This window comes from Carassius gibelio, chromosome B17 (assembly GCF_023724105.1).
Source record: "Carassius gibelio isolate Cgi1373 ecotype wild population from Czech Republic chromosome B17, carGib1.2-hapl.c, whole genome shotgun sequence".
Taxonomy (NCBI): Eukaryota; Metazoa; Chordata; class Actinopteri; order Cypriniformes; family Cyprinidae; genus Carassius; species Carassius gibelio.
In genome coordinates this window covers 13,295,110-13,318,245 of record NC_068412.1, presented here as the reverse complement: position 1 = coordinate 13,318,245, position 23,136 = coordinate 13,295,110, and the positions used below count along the sequence as shown (strand labels likewise).

General features: G+C 36.3%; 1 protein-coding gene and 1 long non-coding RNA gene across 3 annotated transcripts in view; one reads left to right on the top strand and one right to left on the bottom strand.

The window, feature by feature from the left end:
- Positions 1 to 9,419, bottom strand: part of grhl1 (grainyhead-like transcription factor 1) — a 17,657-nt gene extending 8,238 nt beyond the window's left edge. Inside the window, exons 1-10 of one of the 2 annotated variants that reach the window (XM_052579940.1) lie at positions 9,271 to 9,419; positions 7,185 to 7,371; positions 6,536 to 6,609; positions 5,429 to 5,765; positions 4,899 to 4,981; positions 4,482 to 4,638; positions 3,812 to 3,923; positions 2,906 to 3,000; positions 539 to 785; positions 277 to 407 (exon numbers count right to left, since the gene is read on the bottom strand). In XM_052579940.1, the coding sequence (XP_052435900.1) occupies positions 277 to 407; positions 539 to 785; positions 2,906 to 3,000; positions 3,812 to 3,923; positions 4,482 to 4,638; positions 4,899 to 4,981; positions 5,429 to 5,765; positions 6,536 to 6,609; positions 7,185 to 7,371; positions 9,271 to 9,290 (1,443 nt within the window). In that variant the 5' untranslated portion in view covers positions 9,291 to 9,419. Of the gene's footprint in view, positions 1 to 276; positions 408 to 538; positions 786 to 2,905; positions 3,001 to 3,811; positions 3,924 to 4,481; positions 4,639 to 4,898; positions 4,982 to 5,428; positions 5,766 to 6,535; positions 6,610 to 7,184; positions 7,372 to 8,797; positions 9,213 to 9,270 lie in introns of those variants that run through there. The other variant, XM_052579941.1, reaches the window with a different exon arrangement.
- LOC127975923 (uncharacterized) lies at positions 6,227 to 23,136 on the top strand. The gene is made up of 3 exons (XR_008157654.1): positions 6,227 to 6,633; positions 21,403 to 21,477; positions 22,505 to 23,136. It is a non-coding gene; the product is annotated as an uncharacterized LOC127975923 (long non-coding RNA).

Sequence of the window (23,136 nt, the reverse complement as noted above, 5' to 3'; positions counted from 1 at the left end):
ATACACACACTGCATAATCTACATGTCTAGCAGCTGTATACTTGTGGAGCACGGTGCGTTTGAGTTTCATAAGTCATAAGACAATGATGGAAATGTTAAAAAGCAGCAAATATCAATCTTTTTAGATATGTTTATGGGACGGGTATTTTAAGCTGATATTCATTTATTGGGCCCCAACTGTTTCAAAGAGGTCATTTGAAATGTACAAACTTTTACTGTATATCTGATATTTTTAATTAAAACAAATATTTAAAGTTTTGCAGACAGTGTACTCACATGACGCTGGAAGGTGGAGAAATGGATGTCGGGGATGAAAAGAACAGGCTGCGTCTCGAAGTCCGTCATTGTCTTGAAGATGGTGATGTCACTGCGCTTGTGCAGAAGGGGGACCTTGACATCTTGCCCAACTGGGAAAAATGGGGCAAGGACAGAGTGAAAAACACCTCTTTCTGGAGCTCTAGTCACATGTTTTTACTACGAAGTACCATCATGTTAGTTAAATCTACATGTCAAAGTAAAAACCTGAAGCTGTGCTTACAGTTTCCCAAAGGAGGGTTGACATCAGGGCATTTGCCCTTCCTACGGGACTGTTTCCTCTCCTCATCACGGATCTTGCGCTCTGCACCCTTGTCACAGAAGACCTTAATCTGGCAGTAAGCGCGGTGGATAGGCTTATTGCTGCGGTTGTTGTAGCTGTAGGTGTCAATCTGTATGTTGAGCGGTAGCCCCTTCACTCCCTTCTGAGAGGAGAAGTCTGTGCTCAGACAGTTCACTGAGATGAAGATCTAACAAGGGAAGAGAAGGAACACTGAAATGCCACAAACTGATCCTCGGAAATAAAGAGTAATGTTATGCTTAACTTAAATTTCTTCAATTGTGTGAAGTAAAAAAGAAAAAGAATAACTAAGTTCACACTGAATATAAATTCTTACAAGTCCAAAAAAAATTATTTTTTCTTTCAGAATTGTTTCAAAAAATAAAAATAGCAAAGTGTTAAAGTGCAGTGAACAGAAAAAAACAAGCAAGAGTAAACCTTAAAGAGCTTTTTTAGTCTTAAACTTCATTCACTGTGTGGGCAGCTTTGCTTGTTTTGAACTAATGAATACTGTTATTCTGTAAATGCATGAGGTGGAACTGGGAACACCAGACTGTGTTGCCATTATCTGTTGTTGTTTGTCGCCCCCTTTTGAAAACAGAATAGAATCACAGCACATATTGATTTTAGACTTTGGTTTAATATCCAGCATTATGGAATTACTGCTCCATCATGGTCTATAAAACAACCTTACTATATTATATAATGAAATAATTTAATAAAAAAGGTGAAATTAAAAAAATATCAGTTTTTACTGTTTCGTTTAAATGAATGTTTCTGTAAACACTCCATATAAAGTGTGCAACATGTTTATAGGTAATTTACACTTTAAAAATAAAATAAATAAAACTGTTATAGCTAGTAGTGATCATTTTTTTTCAGGATTCTTTGATGGATATAAAGTAAACAATGTGAAAGTCTTTACTGTAGATTTTGATAAATTTAATGCATCCTCACTGAACAAAAGCATTATTTTCTTTCAAAACATCTTACTGACCCTAAACTTCTGAACGGTTGTGAATATGTACAACTCCTAAACCGCATCTGTTTATTCCTACCAAAGCAAAATATACTTTAACTTTATTCAACGACAATACAGCATCTTACGTAATAATAGATTATTAACAAAAGGCCTGAGACAAAATAAGAATTAGAAACAAATGGTCTTTCAACTAATCATCAAATATTTGCTCAAGCATTCACTCAACGCTTGTCATTTCTCCAAAAGTCCGCTAGGGAGCGCCACAAATCCATTCCAACCGTCCTCAGGGTCTTGCCCTTTCTATTTCCACTTTCTGTCTTTCCAAAGCACACAGAATCCAAACCACTCCCACATGTAACACTGCAAACAGTCAGTACACGGGAGACTGTGCACACGGATGAGTATCCTACAGCACCGGGCTTATCTTATGATCTGCATCCTGGTTATAGGACAACACTGCTCACTGCAAAAATACCCCATTTCAATTTTTAAACTTTGGATTATTTACTTTAATGTGACTAATTAGAACTATAATTACATGAATACATAACAAGGACTATTTCTCAGATAGATCTGCTTCAACTTAGAAAAATCAAAACTAATCAGACTGAGGCAAGAGGATTTGTCTACCAAAATTTGTTTGTCACTTTGCGACGGGTTTTACCCGACTAGTCTCGACACACTCGCCAAACAGGATTCCATTAGCTGTCGGTGCTCACTTGCTCCCCCATCAGAGTTTCCTCATTCTTAATGCCACTGATGGGCGCGTCTCCCCCGTAAACCCATCAGTTCAGCACAAAATAGGGCTGTCAGGCCCAACGATCTGAGAACTAATCATTTCAGCACTGACATACACCTAAAAATTAAGTCAAGGTATTGGCCAATGTTAGAAACCCCTAATGCCCAGCTCAAGTAACTAAACTAATCTTGGAAAGTCCCTTCTTCACATTTTCTTAAGATATTTCTTAATATGTTCCGGCATATACAGCACACTTTGTTTTTGTTGCATTTTTTAATGTACTCTAGAAAGTGTTATGCATATGGTCTATTTTGAGTGTAAATCTTCATGTTAGTCATACTTTTCCTAAAGGTCATGTCTTTTTTAAGATCCTTTATCCGCATACCAAAAATACATACCTAGAAATGTAACACATGGAAACAAATTTGAAAAAAGATGTTTGCTATTTTTATTTTTTTTACACTCTAAAGCTTTTCAACAGAAAGCCACTTATTTTTTAACAGATGTCCAGAGGCAAATCAAATAAAAGTGCAATAATGTTGTTTAATAATTACAGGCTTTCATTAGAAATGCCCTAAAATGTCTTTACCTTTGCTTCCTCGCTGATGTCCCATGTGAATGAAATGGCATTATATGAAATCTCCTCAATATTGCTGATGGTGTTGAAACTTTCTTTGTAGTCCGCTGTGGGAGAAAAGAGAGGCTTGATTAATTAGTATAGATGGACAAAGTGGAGTAATGATAAATGGGGAATGGAATATTTTGTTAGTATCATAATTTGAAACCAATAACACAGGCAGAAGTGTCTATCATAGACTATAACTAAGTGTTAATGAGCTTTTTATTCAAAATCAAGACAATTAAGCATAACTAGTTAATCGAGGCTTGTTACTTATGTTGTACTTTACTAATATAATATCATGACATTAAAGAGATAGTTCACCCCAAAATCAAAATGTCTGTTATCATTTACTCAGTTGATGGCAGCCACTGACTTCCACATTGTTATTATTATTTTCCATACCATGGAAATGAATGGCTTTAGTTATAAACATTCTTCAAAATATATTATTTTGTGTTCAACAGAAGAAAGAAACCCTTACAGGTTTGGATCAACATTAAAAGGTGAGTAAATGTTGACAGAATTTTCATTTTTGGGTGAACTATCCCTTTAAGTCACAAAGGGTATTTTCCCCTCAGAAGTTGACTTCCATTCAAAGCAAGATCATGTTGTGTACCCTTTCATGTTTTACAGTGCTCATCTTTTATTTGTTGTGTTCATTGTGGAGGTCATTGATGGCTCTCCCCTTGACCTATTATCTTGTCCCCACCTACATCCCCCCCACTTTGTCTGTATGCTATCTGTTTGCTATCTGTACTTGTTACTCCACCCTGAACTAGACTGGACCAAGAGACTCAAAGAGACATGAAAGTATGAGTGATATCTGTGAGTGTACTGATGGTGTACTGATATCCCTAGACAAAGACTTCTCACCGATATCAATGCATCTCTGCTTGGCCGTGTGCTGTCTTGAGTGCCAGTATTTCCAGTGCTTGAGTTGGTCATCTCTGGATTTCTCTTCTCCGAACACTACCATCACAACACTCTGAAACACACCACAGGGTTTGGTACTGTTTTCTAGTAATGTACCAGCACTCTCAAACAAATACTCATCTATTCAGTGGTACAGGAAGTATTTACACACTTAAATACATACGAATTTCACTGGAAAGTATCTGCAAGTATTTTTAACCAACTGGCAAAAAAGTATTTATTAGTGGATGTGGAAGACGGTCCTGTTTTGGAACCGTGGATTATATATATTTAGTGATTTAGCAGATGCTTTTATCCAAAGCGACTTACACATGAGGAAAACGGAGGCAAACAGAATCAACAAAAGAGCAATTGGTATGACAAGTCTCAGTCTCAAGTTTTTTTTTTTTTTATTATTATTATAAAATAGATAAAAAGAAAACAGATAGAAAAATAATTGAGAAAGCTTGTGTTAGAGGTCTTTTTTATATAGAAAACAAGCAGTTATAAAAAAAAGAGTGCAAGTCTTAAAGGGTTTTAATAAAAAAAGAAAACAGATCAAATAGAATAAGAATAGAGAGTGCAAGAGTTAGAGGGTCAAATAAAATAAATATATATATACTCTTCTTACCCTAACTTTACAGATGGGGCCATGCAGCAGTTTGCCATTGTCGGTTTCCCTGAGGGTGATGGGATAGAACTGTCCCTTGTTGAGGTATGTCATTGTGCCATCTCCAGATTTCTGTCTGAGAGACTTGGAGGCTTCTAATGTGTATTCAAAATTATTACTGTTGACCAAACACAAAAAAGGGGTCACCACTTAATACATATTTGCACCATCAGACCAAATACACCCATGACAATTTCCATGTTTGCTATTACACAGAGGAGGCAGCTTGTTATATTTGTTGTAGGCTGACAGTCATTTACACATGGGCCATGAGCACCTGTCAGAGCGATGCACCATGCTTTTTGCACACACTCAGCTGAAAGTATCTCTTAATTGAAATTAAGTTTTTTTTTTTTCATAAGGTTATGTTTGACATACCCTGACACTGTGTCAAAAGTGGCGTAGTCCTCTTGCGGGATGGGACCCATACTTAACTGGAGATCCCTTGGGAACGCGAACACCTGTAGCGCACAAAAGAGGGGGCAAGAGGGCCTGGCATTAGTGCAAACACCACATCACCACTCATTCAGTCAGCGGGAGAAAGCTGATAGAAAAAACAAACGGCTCTCCCTGTGTGTGCAAGGTTTTGTGGAACTATCATTTCTAAGGAAATCCTCCCTCCAGGTTAAAAAAAAAAAAGCAGGTAGAGAGAGGGAGCAGGAATGAGAGCGGGCAAAAGAGAGAGCGAGAGAAAAGGCCCTGGCTATTATGTGAGAGGAAAATACAGCACTTTATTGTGTAAGAGAGACAATGGCATAATGACATGCTAGCTGCTATTTTGGCATGTTCAAATAAAAATAGGGAGGGGGCTCAATACAACAATGTCTTTAGAGTCACCAGGTAAATGAAGTATTGTCTGAGGGTGGGAGACAGGAGATATGTGCATGTGTGTGTGAGAGAGAACTCACATCTGAGCTCTCTGGGAAGGTCGAGTCTGGGGTGCGTGGCTGTGTGTTCGGACTGAACTGGTTGTGGGGGAGCTGAGGGTCGAATACCACCGTGTGACTGTCTGTTTCTGAGCAGTGTGGATTGGGGACTGTGACGGAGAATCCATGTGATGGACCCTCAGTCTTCACTGGGTAGTTTGGCCCAGGCGCAATGGATACTGTCACTGTAGTATCGGGTGAGGGGAAAAGTCCTCTCTTGTCCTGGGTGTGCTGGTTCCCTGGAAGAACGAGATTTACTCCTTTCAGAACCTGGTTTCGGTTCTCCGGCGATGGCTCTTGGAGAGTGGTCATCAAGATTCTGTTGGAAAATGTAGATGAATATGTAAAAACCAAAATATACAGTATAAAATGTTTCAAAAATATTTTCCATGACTTACAAACAACTGATAAATGTAAGAGGTACACATTTAACTGCAACAAACACTGTTCTTCTTCACACACACACACACACACAAATGCATGGCTGTTAAAAACCTATCATGTATAAAACATATATCTAAGATAAACCAAGTCATATAACCCACTGACAAAAATGAATAAATATAAACAATACGTCATATTTGTAAAAAATGAAGCTGCTAAATGTTAAAAGGTAAACACCTTTTACAGATATTGGTTTACAAATTACTTACTCTATATGTAGAAATTTGTAACCTAAATGAAACGCATAGTAATAAATGTTTGGTGATTAAAAATGAATTATAGCCTAGCCTCCCTTCGCTTTCTGTTGTGTTTCGCTTCTGTTTGACGCGCACGCGCATCCCTACGCAAGTATAATATATTACCGATAGCATGCTTGAATTTTTTTTTTTTTTTTATGAAAAATATATCTGTGCAGGTGAACTTTTAGTAATTTTTTACATCGCTGTCAATGACGTAGTTTCAGCGTGCTCAGCGAACAGACCTAACAAATGAATCAAATAAATCGTTGCTGACAGTTTTCTTTAATGATTTCTGTTGGATAGTAAGCTAATTGAAGCCCTAGCAAAGAATAACATAAAGTTGGGTCTCATCTTCTCAGCATGGGAAAAGCGGCATTCACTATTGCATCTTTGATGAGAGCTTCACCTTTTGTTGGGATCCACATCAGAGCCCAGGACGTCAGCCTTCTGCTGGGATATTGTTCTCTTTTCCCGCGGCACCTGGGGAAAGTAAACAAACTCTATGTAAGTCTGACCACATCCAATAGCATCAGCTTTACCCATTATATCTGTCAATGCACATATTTAACATACTAGGTGACATTTTATGAAGCAACAGGAAGTCAGATATCATTAAAATAATACGTATTTTGCACGCATTATCATAGGTATTAAATAAGGTTGTGTTGTTGTTGTGTAAAGTTCCTCCTTTCATCCCCTTTAAAATAATAATTCTATGAAGTTTCCATGCGTCTATTTTAAGATATAACTTATTAAATGTTCACTGGCTGTGTGTGTGTGTGTGTGTGTTCCCTATTCACTGCTGTGTGTGTGTACTTGAATGGGTTAAATGCAGAGCACCAATTCCGAGTAGGGTCCTTGACAAATGTCACGACCAGTTTTTATACAGTCTATGGTCACAATTTTTTACTTTCACATATTTAATATTTAATTTTAATAATTACATTTTTATTGTGTTTGGTGTATTATTGCTATAACAGGATTTTGGGTTTGTGAAAAGTTAATTTCAAATTATGATGATGATTATTATTAATGTTAATCTCTACTAGTCATACCTTGTAGTATTCGTACAGAAAACCCAGAGCTGCGGCACTGTCCTCATCTCCATTGATGCTCATCATTGCCTTAGTGGCGGCTGTGAGGGGGTTCTCCAGGAATGACTTCCAGGCCTCATCCTCACTTGTGTAAGGCCGCCGCTGGTTGTAAGCCGGGTCATTCTGTAGCACGAGCACTGCCCGCTTACTGTGAGGAACAGTTCAGAAAGAGCCGTCAGTACTAGAGCAACAGCTAAATGAATCATCAGGCAGTGGTAGGCGGGCTGTGTGATTTGTAAACGCAAAGAGTCAAAAGGAACAATATGATGGCTGTTGAGCATTAACAATCTGAAGATATTTTGGCATTATTGCTAGTGTCAAAGTTGAAAAAAGTTGTGAAAGGCCTTCTTTATCTCAGGATCTTTGACAAAACCGGCCCAAACAACAAATCTCTGCACAGACCGCAGCTTCCCGTTTGACAGCATGTTTCACTGGCTCTTCCAGTAAGACGGCCAGTAAAGTGTCAGAAGGAGATCTAGTGACTTTTCACAGACTGTGACAAAGTTCATTAAGAAAACCGGTTATGGCCTCATTCTTGAGTACCATCATCTATTATTTAGAAAAAGGTGGCTTACAGAGATTGAATATACTCTGATTCAGTGCTCATTAAATGTATTTATGTGTAAATATCTGACAATGAAATACGGACAAGGTAGAGTTTATTTTTCAACTTTTAAACCTGTTAACTGGAGTGGCCAGGTTAAGTCAGGTAGGGGAAAAAAATCCTGTGTCTACGATCAAATTTTAAAGTGTAAACTTCGAACATGCCTTTTCAAATTAATGTGTGACAGTCTTCATCCTGATGATGGTTAGTCTCTTCAGTCTCTTGTCACACAACACTCTAGCCTTTAATAATGGAATGAATCCATAAAGAGTTGCTATGACAAAACTTTGCATCCAAGTTGGTTAACGCAAACGGATTAGGAGTAATTTGATAACTAATTGTGCCATTCTTTCTCCCTATTTGATTTTAGCTTTGCAACCTGATAGAGCCGTTATCCTGGGACAATAAAACTTTGTGGACACGCAATCCCACTTCTAAAACAAAAGAGGCGACCAAGCGCAAAATTACTAATGATGTGTTTGTGGCCTCATCCGCCGAACTCCAAACACTAACAGAGGAGAGTTTTGGTTTTCTCTTCAGGATTCACAGACGCAAGATCTCATGTTGCTTACGCTATGGTGATGGCCATCAACAAAGTTCTGTTTGCATGGGGCAAAGCTCACCAACGGGGGAAATATTTTGGGTGTATACTTTGGTTCTCGATGTTCTTAAGTACAGGCGAACCAATTCGGAGAAGAACACAAAACCCAAACTTTTCCAAAAAGGTTGCAGCAGATTCAGTTTAGATTAGCATGCTTGAAACAATCTACAAAAGGCTTAAACACTGCTCTTGAGAAGGAATTGCCAACGCCTAGAAAGCAGGTGTGCTGTTTCAGTCAACTCTTCTTTCAAAACATTAACAATATTTCACTTGATAAATCATACTAATCCATAAAATATTCATACACTGCCATTAAAAATGGTTTTACTATCTAAAAACCTTCAGCCAGTACGTTTCACCAAATATTACCTTTCCAGAAACACAGATGTTGTTTCCAGCTGTACCTACAAGAAGCCTTTACTTATTGAGCCTTTAAGCTCCAATGTGATTTCACTCCAAACAAGGAAGATGTGCACACAAAAAATACAAACGAACCAACTAAATAACACGCAAGTCTGACAAATAGAGTGCGTCGCTCGTAACTCCCGCGGCAGGTGCAGATACACCTGTGACCGACGCAGGTCTGAACATGACAGGTGAACTGAAGAGCCCAGACAGCACTAGTGTGTAGCGGAATCGGCTCTCGGCTGTCAGTCCGACTTCTCGTGGTAAGACACAGTTTCCGGAATTACTGAGACGAGTCAGACTCAAGGAGCTAATCTGTGCCAGGTCCAGCAAATTAACCAAGATTAAGCAGTAAATAGTGCTCTATTTAACAATCACTGGATCCTTTTCTGTTGATCATCTCTTGGTAGACTATGGACCTACAGTGGTGAACTTACTTGTCATGCTCCTGTGACATCTCTTATGGTCGAACTGGACTTTCTAGTTGGTACTGTAAATCCGATCCTTCTTCTTGTATGGAGCAACGTTTTCAGGATGGGATGAGGGCTGCGTTAGAATTGCTTGTATGAGAACGGGTTTTGTTGGCTTTTCTCGCTTTTTTGGATATACTGCGAAATTGGGGCCGGTTTTACCTGTGACAGGGCACTGGATTGGATTACACCAGAGAGGAGGAGCTTAATATTCAACAATGCTCATTGCTTATGGTCTGTGCATGTTTAACTTAACAAAAACCCAGTGAAATGAATGGTGCAGTGTTTTTTACTTATTTATCTATTTTAGCACTACATGATAGCAAAATCTTAGTATGTTTTTGTTTCTGAATGACCTTTAAACTGTTCAGAGCTACATCTTGCTGTAATGTACACAGTATTTCAATTTTTGCAAACATGTGTAATTCAGATTTACCATAAAGGATACTTCTTTATATTTAATACAATTGAATATTATTTTTGTAAGTCCTTTAAATCATCTGACAGTATATCTAAGGCTTCTATATAATGACATTAACATTAAAAATGAAATTCAGTGTGACATAAATTAAAATTGAAACTGTTGATTGTTACTGTTACTTAAGTTACTGAATGCTTAAGAAGGCCCGAAGTGATACAAATTGAAAAATTGAAAAAGTAAGGGACACATTTAAACCATGAAATGTGTTATTTTGCTGTTAAATAATTATCATGTTGTAAAGTTTCTCGGCAGCATTTCTATTCATGTGTATTCATTTGTCTTCAGGTTCTTGTGATTTGTATGCATAACAATATTAGGTGTTGCCAATACAACATTGAGTACCCTGCGTTCATTTAGTAGGATAGGCCCGATTCAAACTGCTGTGAACACCCACACCAACCCAAAACGGAAGATTAGAGATCCATAACTGAAAAAATGGGGTTAATGCAAGTATACAGTATTTAATAAAACTGACCAATCACTTTATAGAAGATTATAGCATAATAATGTTGCATGCAAATTATGTAAATGTTCAAGAAGAAGATACCGATTTGAATCTAAATGTTGTCTTATAAAATTACACATGCTAAGCAAATTTGTCCAGTCTTTAGAATAATCTGTTTGTTTGTTTATGAGCAAAACACTGATTTTAGTTTATTTACATATCATTTTAATCGTCTTCCACTCTAAAGCCCAAATGCGATGTTTGTCTTGCTTGCAGTTCCCAAATTCCAAGACAATTAATTTGTTTTAATATGCAAATCACCCAGTTTCATGAAACCCATTTCCCCCTCAGTTTCTGTGACATTATTACTGAAAAGGGTAGTTTAATATCTATGTTTAAGCATAGAAAGCCGTTCTCACTTCTGGATAAGTGTGTTTATACAGTTGAGCAGAGATAATACCTAAAAAGATACAGAGCTGAGAAAATAAATATCACCTCTTCTTAGTAAGAGAGGGCTTTAGAGATGCTATCATTCGGTTTTCAGATTATACTCCCCACTCCATACACACACTTCTCCTGCTGAGTCCTGAGTCCTGAGTCCTGCTGCAGTGTTTATTTACCCTAATGCCCAGAACCGTACTTGAGCAGGCACACTGTTTATATTTGCTGTCATGGCTTTGAATGTGTGCTGACGGCAGGAACATATTAGAGACCGTATGCAAGAGGAATGGTAGTTGATGGTTGATGGCAACTGGCAAAGCCTAATTTAGTTATTGCTACTTGTTTATTTTGGTTTAAAAATGTTTGAAACAGGTTTTTAGGACTCTGGAAGTTATTTTTAATGACACATTATATATATTTGATCATTAAAAGCAACTTCTAGATTCCTAAAACCCTGTTTGAACTCAAGAACAGGACGTGATTGTACACATGAATCTAACTTAATAAGGATTTATTATCTTGCTCATAGCAAAACAACCGAACCAACACCCACTGAAAAACACCCTACAAAACTATGCATTCAAAGCAAATCCTTAAAAGCCTGAAGCAAATTTTAGTCAACCAGATAAAAAAAAAAATCCCACAATTATTTTTTGTGTTTAGATTTTTTATAATAGTACTGAACAGCTGTAATTATATTTCTTTATTAAATGTATGTAACTTGCACTAGATGAATACTGTAGAATATGGAAGAAACCGTATTATATAGAAACCATCACCAAGGAAGTTCAGTAACAGCAGCCTGCGAGTCAGATGGCGTAGACTTTACATCCATCCCTCTAGATAGTCACAGGTGTAAATGAAGATACAGGTCAAGTAGGATCCAGAGCAGGAGTTTCATGTTTTATCCAATGTGTTACTTGCCGATTCTTTGTGCTCATTTGTCAAATCAACTAGCAATTTTTTGGGTAAAAAATTTTCTACACAATTTTTGCACAGGATTAAACAAAATATTTACATACAGTCATGGCCAAAAATATCTGCACCCTGAGAAAATATATTCGAAGAAGGCTGTGAAAATTAATCTGCATCGTTAATCCTTTTGATCTTTTATTTTTTTTTTAAATCACAAAAATCTAACCTTTCATTGGATAATAATAATTTAAAATGGGGGAAAATAGCATTATTAAATAAATGTTTTTCTCTAATACACATTGGACACATCCAAAATCACCCCAGACCCTTCATATTCCCAGCTCCATGTTGGTGCTTCTCCTTTTCAGTTCACCTCACTCATTTTCTGTAGGGTTCAGGTGGACTGGAATGGCTATAGCAGAAGCCTGTTTTTGTGCTCAGTGACCAATTTCTGTGTTGTTTTTGAGGTTTGTGTTTGTGTTATTGTACAGTTGGAAGATCCAAACATGGCCCATTATAAGATTGATAAGAGTTAGTGACTTTTAGATTTTTTATCTGTTGGTATTTATGCCATGTGTTGGTATTTATGCCTCCAGGAGGACCTCCTGCAGAAAAAATATGCCCACAACATCAAAAATACAGCAGTATATTTCATTATACACATGGGGTACATTTTATCCCTGTGTGCACCAAAACCATCTTGAGTGTTTGCTGCTAAAAAGCTCATATTTTTAGTTTCATCTGTCTATAGAAGCCAGTCCCATTTGAAGTTCCAGTCATGTCTGAGAACTAAATATGCTGGAGTTTTTGGATGAGTTGGGAGAATTTTTCTTGAAATCCTCCGAAGCAACATGAAGTGCTGTACATTAGGTGCTGTTTGACCATTTTAAAAGGTTTTCTGAACCCGAGACTCAACTTTTTTCTGCAGTTCTCCAGCTGTGGTCTTTTGAGAGTCTTTAGCCACTCATACTCTCTTCCTCACCGTGCATTAGGATGATATAGACACACTTCCTCTTCCAGGCAGTTTCGTAACATTTTCTGTGGATTGGAAATTCTTAATTACTATATTGCCCTGATGGTGGAAATTAGGGATGTAACGATTACAGGTAAATCATGATAAAATTCCCCACGGTTAGTATTACCGTTTCATCGTTTAATAACCATTAAAACCGTATTAGATTAGCTTGATTTGAACAAATCACGATAAATAAACACCGTCCAGCATAAATCACAGATTCACTTGTGCACAGCACGCAGAGTAGTTTAGTTTTGAGTCAAAACAGGGTGGAAAGGCTGGGAGGTTTTAAAAGAGTGCCAAGGGAATTATTCAAATAAATATATGAATTAAGTAATTATATGAATGTACCTTCAGAAACGAAGGAAATGTCTTCAGAAACTATTTGATGGCATTTTGTTTTCATCTTTGCTACATGTAATACCTAAAGCAGCGGTTCTCAGTTCCAGTCCCCGTGCCCCCTGAAATGTGCAGGACGTGAATTTAAATTGTATTCATTCACAGAGGTATATGATGTCATGCTTGGCTTGTCCGTGTGTGAAGACATTGCGCAGCGCAAATCCTTGAATGAATGTTCCGAAGTGAGGTAAACTTTAACAGATTTCCCCTGCTCAAGGAGTATCTTGAATCAAGTATGTTAAGAAAGAGACACATACAAAATGTGCAGAGCTGAGGGTCGCAAGGACTGGAATTGAGAACTGCTGACCTAAAGGAAGTGTTCTTTATAGCAATGCTGTTTTATCCACAGTGGTTACGGGGTTAACAGCTGTAATTCAGCTTTTCCATAAGCGCCACCTGCTGACAGAGAGTGAATTTACAGAGAATTATATTTACATTGTCTGTGTGCAGCTTCTGTCTGGCCAAAAACTGACCGAATTTGCATGCCCTGCTGTAAATTTTGACAGGTTGATAAACAAAAAAAAAGTTAATGTGGATTCTACACTTTTAAACAATTCAGATAAGTTATCTAGAATTATTTATGGAGCAGATAAAATACATATAATCATTTATTAAGCAATTCTCATTTTGACTTTCTTTATTTATCTCAGCATGCTATTAAACTGTTGTCAGTCAAGTTGTCATTTAAAATCCGGACATCATTGTTAATGTTATTGTTTTAGTGATTATGCAAACAAAAAGTCAATATATTTGTTGTTTGTTGATTTTTAAATATAAAACTTGTGATTTAAGTGTCTGTACATATCCAGCACATTTTAACAATACCATGATATACTGATAACCGTGATAATTTTGGTCACTAGAATCGTGATGAAAATTTTCATACCGTTACTTACATCCCTAGTGGAAATGTGAATTTTCACTGCTCTAGCTCTTTTCTTAAAGTCACTTTTTATGATTTTTGAAGCTCAATTATCTTTTGCTGCATATCAGAAATATATTATTTGGTTTATCTCATTGTAATGGACGATTAAGGGGATTTGGGCTTTGTTTTCCCTCCTATTTATATTCCTGTGAAACAGGAAGTCGTGGCTGGATATGTTCATAATCAATCTGGAGATCTCAAAATTGTGAATATGAATGGGAATATACTTCAGAGACATTTTACTGATAAGAATTTCTAAGGGTGCCAATAATTGTGTCTAACGTGTATTCGAGAAAAAACATTTATTTCATAATATTTCTCCCCATTTTGAATTCTTATTATCCAATGAAAGGTTCAGTTTTTGTGAATTTTTCAAATAAAAGATTGAAAGGATTAACAATGCAAATAAATTTTCACAGCCTCCTTTGATCATATTTACCAAGGGTTGCCAATATTTTTGGCCATGACTGTAAATATATAATACTCATATTGTATTTACAGTGTGCACTGTAACACTATTAACACTTAAATTATACTGATATACATATTCCTTAGAAGGACGGATGGCTGGATTTGCTTGAGTCTATTTGCAGTTCCCTCTGGATGTGTTGTGTGATTCCTCAATGTTTGTGTTCTCTCTCCTTGCTTCTGCTCTTGACAGTTATTTGCCAGCTCCAGTCATAAGTGCAGAGCACCAGGATGTGAGGGTTATAAGATGCAAATACAGACCACCTTTTAGGCTTGCCAGGACTCATCCTGACTGCGTGTATCTTCTAGAGTCTAGTGTTTCTCAGTGCTCAGCCAGGTACAGATAAAGTCAGACTGATCAGCATTACATTCAAGCCACATCCTATTTGCTCTCAGTAACGGCTGTTCACCTCTTCACTGCCATTTGACCAGTTACTGCCTGGAGACAAAAGCGGGATGTTAGGCAAATAAAATAGGAATACTGAATGATCTCCATGAGGTGCTGAAATTGACATGCCCAAATGACTAACTGCTTTTTTGCGTTTTCCCAATAAACAGAGCAGCGGTGAAGGTTGCTGGGATAAGCTCTGGTGTTTTGGAGAAACTATTAGGAAGATGTTATCTTATGTGCTTACAGTGCAAACACAGCGAGAGGGTGAGGGTAGCGTGGGCCCGTATGCTGAATCCTCCTCTATCCCTGTCCTTTCAGGTCTAATACATCCTTGAGGTCAGCAGAAATGTTGGGTTTTCTGGGACATCAGCGGACTGGTTGATTTAGTTTAGTGGATTATTAAATTGCTTGTGAAGTTAGGCTATACAGTATATATTGAAACTGACATCAATAACTTAAATTTTCATAGCTACTGTAGGCAGATCAATAATAAATAAGAGCATTTAGGAAAAAAATATTTAACGAAAATAGAATTTAAAACACGTGTCAAGTTTTGTATTCGAGTTTGGTTTTATTTGTTTTCAAAAAACTTTTATACTTTTTTTAAAGCCTTAATTAAATAACTTATCTTTAACTGACTTTAATAAAATGTCATGTCATTATTATAATCATTAATTATGTGTACACAGTTTTAATAATTTCATTATTTATTACAAATATTATGAATTATTACCAAGATGAATTAATATTACTATGTTTGAGGCATTTCTGAATTTATAAAAATACAATATACTGTAATATAAATAAATTAGGGGTGCTCCGATCACGATCGGCCGATCGTTATGCGTATCTCGTCAGTAAAGCCGGTTCTCTAATCAGCCGTTAATTCCATCAGGTGCACGATTTCACATAGAGCAGCTGTTACTACACAGAGCCGTTGTTAATAGAGAAGATGCGCAAATCACGTTAATTTTCAGCGTTTATTGGCCCATCTTCTCAGTTAACAACGGCTCTGTGTAGTAACAGCTGCTCTATGTGAAATCGCGCACCTGATGGAATAAACCGCTGATTAGAGAACCGGCTTTACTGACGAGATGCGCATTAACGATCGGCCGATCGTGATCGGAGCACCCCTACAATAAATATATGTTAATATGTTTTAATTATTATTATTATTTTATTAATAATATTGATAAATATAAAATAAAATTAGGTTGTACCACATGACATTTTACAACCTTGTCTTATTATAAAATGGTCAAATGATCTGATATCTTAAGAAACTGATCATCACACTGCAGTGGTCCTCTTTGTGATGTCATTTTCTGTTTTATGTTTTCTCTGCGTGTTTCTGGAGTTTTTTTTTTTTTTTTTTTTACTTACACCACATGACTTTATTATCTTTTATATATATATATATATATATATATATATATATATATATATATATATATATATATATATATATATATATATATATTCATTAAGTCATCATGTTTGGCATTTATTAAATTATGCTCCCAAGATATATCACAATTAATTTCAATACAGAGACTAAAGACATGTTTGTCATAGAAGTCATTGTATTAGTGATTTGTGTTTTTGAATGAACTAATATTTCTTGTCATTGACCAGCTGTTACTGCTGGGCTTTCTGTCTGGTTGCATATCAAAAATGTATTTGGCCAAAATGAAGCATTTCGAAATCCAAATAATGACATCATTTCCATAGGCATTTCGTGCCAGAGCAAGCTGCCAGTTAATGTTGACTCAGGTTATATCCAAGGTTTTGCCCAGTGGGTTGGGTGAAAGAGTTCATTTGTACAACAATAGATGATGGGATGTGTTCTGTTGTGAAGATGTAGCAAGACATCTGATTGGCTTAAGCTTGCAACTGTCAAGACTAAAAACTGACCCTTTTCCCACAGCAGTTTCACTCACTTATCATTTTCTTTCTTTTTCTCAAGCGGTTGAAGCACGCAGGTTGAAACATGTTTGAAGGGCAGAGCAATGCTTCAGCACGCATATCCAAAAAAATATGACAGGTACATTTGATAAGCAGATATTTGCAACCTCACAAAATAATTCTCAGAGAGTTTACAAAACCTGTAATCTTCATGACACTGTCCTCAGAGAAAATAATTAATAAAGTGTTTAAAGCAGGTCTCCCTTTTTTCAGTGAGGTAATTGCGGAGTGACAAAACTAATTATTAAAGCAAACATGCAGTCAGACTTGTGGGTGTTGTGTAGCCCGTTTAAGACACTGTTTTGTATGTACATATAGTTTGCATTTATGTTAGCCCTAATAGAATGTTTTATTGGCCCCTTGTTTACATAGACATCTAGTTCATTTACATTGCAGGATGTTTTATCATCTCAGGAGATATAATGGAGTTAATGGAGATATAATGCAGTTATATAATGTTCTCAGTTATATTTCATTAAAATTTCAACTTCAGTAACTCAGTCAGTTCCTTTGTAGAAATAAAAATAGACGCAAAGTTTGAGTTGACATTGAAAACTCTTGCTTCGACTATGGAAAGTGTTCACAGTAAAAATGATGGGACACTCTCAGGTTTGTTTTTACTGGTTGCTTCAACAGGAACTGGACAGGAATGTTGATAAACAAAACTTGCAGCGTTCCATTTAGTTCCAGCACTCAAATGAAGACTCGCTTAAAAAAAAATCACTTTTAAGATTTTAAATACTTTGTCAGTATGTCACTTTCATCAGTGGCATTGACAGCACTTGCAGTGCTTACAAGAAACCTTTACATCTGGCTCCGTTTTAAATGTTGCATGAATTAAATGATCAGTTAGATTTATTTAGATTTTTGAAAAAGAAGTAAACTAAAGTTTAGTGTTTTTTGAGCCACCTAAGTAGGACTTAAGTACATCTTTATGTAATTTCATTATTTTTTTTTATCCTGCCAACATACACACATTTATGCATAAAAAATATAATAATAATAAATACATATAATTTCTTATTAGTCTTGTGCAATTTTACAATTCTGAATTTGCATTATACTAATGTAGCATAATAGATAACTTAAAAAAGTTACAATTATAATCATTCACTTTGCAAGTACTTTAGTATGTTAGTGAACATGTCAGCATAAGTGTACTTTAAAGCACAACAAAAGATTATTAAAACAGTTAATGTTTTAAATGTGCACTGTTTAAAATATTATTTTAAATTAATATTTAACATTTAAAATGTACAATTTTCTGTATGTAATGATTTTTTATTATGCTTTTAAGATTTGAAGTACACGCATATTCCTTACAATTAAGCCAATGTATTATTCTTTAATGAATGATCATATTTGACACTTCTAGAGAGGAAAATGTTTGCAGAACTGATGCAAAGTATCCAGAAATGTCAGAATTCACCTGTTACCTGGATGTCAATTTTTTTTCTTTTCTTTTCACAAATTATAGTGATTATATCGTAACCTTTTCATTAAATGATCTAAATAGCTATACAGCATTTTACATGCACTCATCGGTTTGAATGGAAATGCACTTTGCTTAGACTCTAGAATTGTGATGGATCAACTGCAGTTTCACAGAACGTTGCATGGCAGATTTAGTACCTCTCACCTTTGTTTTCAGGTCATAAGACAGAGAGGCGTGACACACACGCACGCACACACCCACCTGTATAGATAGTCACAGTATACTATCATGCACTCAGTACTCATTACACCGCTGCACTCGGTCCATAGTGAAAAACAGATAAATCAATGCTCCATCCAAGCCATAAAATATGACATGAACGCAAAATAAGAAGAGCAGATTTCATTAGCAATGCAATGAAATGATCTCGGATCATCAAGAGGTCAAGTAGCATTGTCTTTCTTTCTTTACTACACACCACTGCTTTTGACACCGCAGAGACTTTCATAAGATGACACCTGATCCTCAGAGATGCAGGGACAGGAGCTTGATACGAGGAGAACTTTAAACGAGCAAGTTAACACATGTGTATGTCACACCCTGCGCTTTCCTCTGGAGACAACAGCGTTTGAATCTTCATTAGAGTGAAACACTGCTGCTAATGTGGCTGTAGTAAAGGGCGATTTACATTGTGGAGAACTAGATTAGGACCTGAAGAACAACCTCAAACCGCAGAGGTTGAACGTGCTTCTCTGGTTAGGCTTCTTTTACAGCTTAGGCAACTTTTCAGCTACGGAGATTTTAGATTTCTTATTCCATCTTCAACATTTTGCACTTTAACTTTCTGGCGGATATTTTCAGGCTGTGCAGGATTCAGTTCTGTAGACCAGTGGTCCCCAATCCTGGCCTTGGGGAACCCCCAACACTCTCCCTATTCAAACACACCTGATTCAACTCATTAGTGAAGACTCAAAGACCTCAAATGTGTGTGTGTCAGATAAGAGAGACACCAAAAACGTGCGGTGTTGGGGCTTGGTGGTTCTCCTGGACCAGGATTAGGGACCACTGCTGTAGACCATGATGCATTCACAGTGGCAAGACCTTAATATCCCAGAATACTGTGAGCGAGAGTGCAAATTGAGAGAAATGCACGGGCATTGTGAAACAAACAGGAAGCTGGCCGTTTGGCACAGATATGCAGACAGATACAGTGTGTGTGTGTGTGGGGGGGGGGGGGGCATGTTTTTGTGACACATCAGGACACAACTCTGTATAATGACATGGGTATGACACAGGTATTACAAGGAGAGAGTGACTTATGAGGACATAACTCATGTCCCCATTTTTCAAAACACTTATAAATCATACAGAATGAGTTTTTTTGAGAAAGTAAAAATGCACAAAGTTTCCTGTGAGGGTTAGGTTTAGGTGTAGGGTTGGTGTAGGGCCTTAGAATATACAGGTTGTACAGTATAAAAACCATTACGCCTATGGGATGTCCCCACTTTTCACAAAAACAAACGTGTGTGTGTGTGTGTGTGTGATGGAGGTGCAGTAACATTCACTCAAACACCAGGGCAGGTAGGAACAGGCAGGTTTCACTTGAGTCCAAGCCAAAGCCATTAAACTGAACTTATTATCGTCACCTCAGTCTCAGAGCCACGAAACAGCCCTGTACACACTTCTGTCACCCGTTACAATGCTCTGCCGCCCAGGTTAGTGTCACAGTGTGAAGATCTGTCATTCACCTTTTTGCCCTATAGCTAAAAAAATAACAGGCTAATAATCATAATTTAAATAATTGTAATTCTTACTAGTATTTTACATTTTTCACACAATGTGCTTTGCAACTAAATGAAAATTCAGGAAAAATACGATTGAGCATTTTTTGTTTCAAGTGATTACAAATACAGTGAAACAATAATAACTGCTTTCTATTTGAATGTATTTTAAGGTGTAATTTATTCCTGTGATGCAAGGCTGAATTTCAGCAGTCATTACTTTTCAGAGTCACAAGAAATCATTAGTATATGCTAATTTGCAGCTCAGGAAAACTTGGTCATTTATACACTTATACTTTTTTTTTTTTTTGATTCTTTGATAAATAAAACATTAAAAAGAACAGCATTAATATATATTTTCACTAATAAAATGCAAATTCATTTGTCTCATCTTGTCTCTGTTTATTTCTAGGTCTGACATCAACGTTCCTTTTATCCTAAAAGTGCCTCAATACACCATGTTCCTGTTCTTTTAGATAACGCGGTCTCAGTTCCACTTACATTTGATCTGATGCAGCCATATGATCTTTACTAGTCATAAAACACAAGCACACTTAATGTCTAAGGATGTCTAAGTCAAGGTGTAGATGATGGAGGAGGTGGGTTGTGTGGGATGAAAGTGTCAGTTATAGATTAGAACGATGATATCTTGACTGACATGTTACACTAAAATTACAGAGAACTACTTTGTGGAAACTTGCTGCTTTTTTTTTTTTTTAAATAATGGCCCTTAGTCATGATATAAATTCAAGTGTAAATCATTCTTCTTTTCACACGTAAACTGCCCTACACTACTGAATCTATTTATAACTGTTTTACACAGGAATCTGTCTTGATTGTGGCAGACTTTTATACTGGAGAAGAGTGACTGGTACAGTTTGAGTCACCTTAACTTTAGACTATAAAGCACCTCATCATCTCATTTTGTCACACTTTCAGTACTTATCCAGGGCATGGTTTGGCACAACTAATAATCCTCACAAACATGAAGTTTTTGAAACCGATCTTTCGGTCTGAGCAGAAGACCAGCTGATGTGCACTGAGTGAGTGAAGTGTCAAATTGTGTTGTGACTATGGAATGGAAGAGGATTTCACAGTGTCAGATAAACTCAGGGAAAGTCGACTCTCTGAAAAACCAAGGAGTTTCAGTTGAACCTGAGCCAGATCTTGCAGACAAAGAGGAAAAGACAGCGTTCAGGCTATTACTGAAAGACATCTACTGTAATCCAGTGATTAAAACACCACTCACAGACACAGTCATTCAAAGAAAATGCTGTAAACCCATATTCATTTTAAAGGCAACTGTATATTCAGTCAGGTTAAAAGCAAATTGGTCACTTAAATTTGACAGATTTAGACTTGACAATCTGATGAATATCTGTCTGAATGTCTTTAGACTGGCAATGTGACAACAACAAAATCAAAGTTTTTGTTGCAGATTTAAGATCAGCATCATGGAATTGCAGTGTTTTAAGGGAGATTTAAGCAACTAAGGGAAATAATCTTGAACAAGGTAAGAAAATGATACAGCATTGCACATACTCTGAGCTACATGTGATATTTTGTTCTTTTTATTTATTTATTTGCATTTTAACCAATTGTGTATTATTTTTCTAGATGAAACACTAAATTGTCTTATAGGATGACAGATCATATATTTTATTAATATGAAAAAGTGTTCTCTCTGTGTGTATGTTTGTGTGGCTGGTGGAATTTCAGCCGTGGACTTTAAGGGACATTTAAGAAACTAAGGGGAAAACAAATCTTGTACATATATGTATATGTATATATACAGTATATATATATATATATATATATATATATATATATATATATATATATATATATATATGTGTGTATATATATATATATATATATATTATTATTATTATTATTATTATTTTGTTTTTTTGTTTGTTTGTTTTTGTCACTTTTTTTTCTAGATGAAAATTGTATTCTGATGACCAATGGTATATTTTTTAAATTTTTTCACAATTTTTTAACTCAAATGCAATGTATTAATGTATTTTTGAATGTTGATCACTAGATTAGAGCACATAAAAATACAAATAAATCACAGATATTTTTACTTATTTATAAAGCCACAATTTTATGACTTCTTCTATTCATTTACATATCAAGACTCTTAACATTATTATTATTATTATTATTTTAAAATATTTTTATAGAGATGACCCTGAAACCCGAATTCAGTTCTGAAGGAATGCTCGATGTGGAATATATGTTTTGATGTCCTCTTGAAAGAACCCTTTTTCAGAGTAACATCGTCAGCAGTGTCTTATCATCGCTGGATTGAATCTCAGCACCTCTGTGGATGTGAATGTACTGTTCTTAAAGAAAACCAGTCTGACCTGTCCTGTGTTAACCTTTAAACTAGTCTTACTGCCCATCCCATGCTCCTCAAGATCCAAATCAATGCACTTTAAAAGAAATCGGGATTGTTTCTTCAACTGTCAGTTTGCTGCAACAACCACGTGGCATTTGTGATTAAAACAAAACTTTTTTTCTCTTTCAAACAGAGGCATTATGTTTTCCGTTCAGTATATTAGACCTGCAACAAGACGGTCAAGTCTGGATCGAGTGCACAGCACTTATCACACCATATGATGGATATACAGAGTGGCATCTACATGCTTACTGGCCCAAATAACTGAACAGTACATGGATACTTATAGATAACATATAATGCATGCATACTAGGCCAAGACTTTTAGCTGATGTGTGAGCAAACAACAGCATGGGGAAGATTGATGGTGCCACAGTTGTGATTCCAGCTTTATTGGATGCAAAGATCTGGGAATACGAAAAAAATTTTTTTTAAATGTACATCTGCTTAAGTCAAACACTGTAAATAAAACATGTTTCCCAAGAAAATACTAGCTCTTCTACTTACACCGAGTCATGTTTAGTTCAATGTGTTACTTGCCTTATTTTGTTCAGTAATTGTTTGTGATATTTTGCTGGAGTGAAATTTATTTGTACATTTACCCCCCTACCGCCCAAACTCACACACACACACACACACACACTTTTTTTTTTTTTTAAGTGAAGGATGAATGGCAGATACAATCGCTGATAGTTTCCTTTTACAGGATTTTATAGAGACATTTTTTATTAATTTAAAGAATTAAATCGTTCAAATATTCTATGT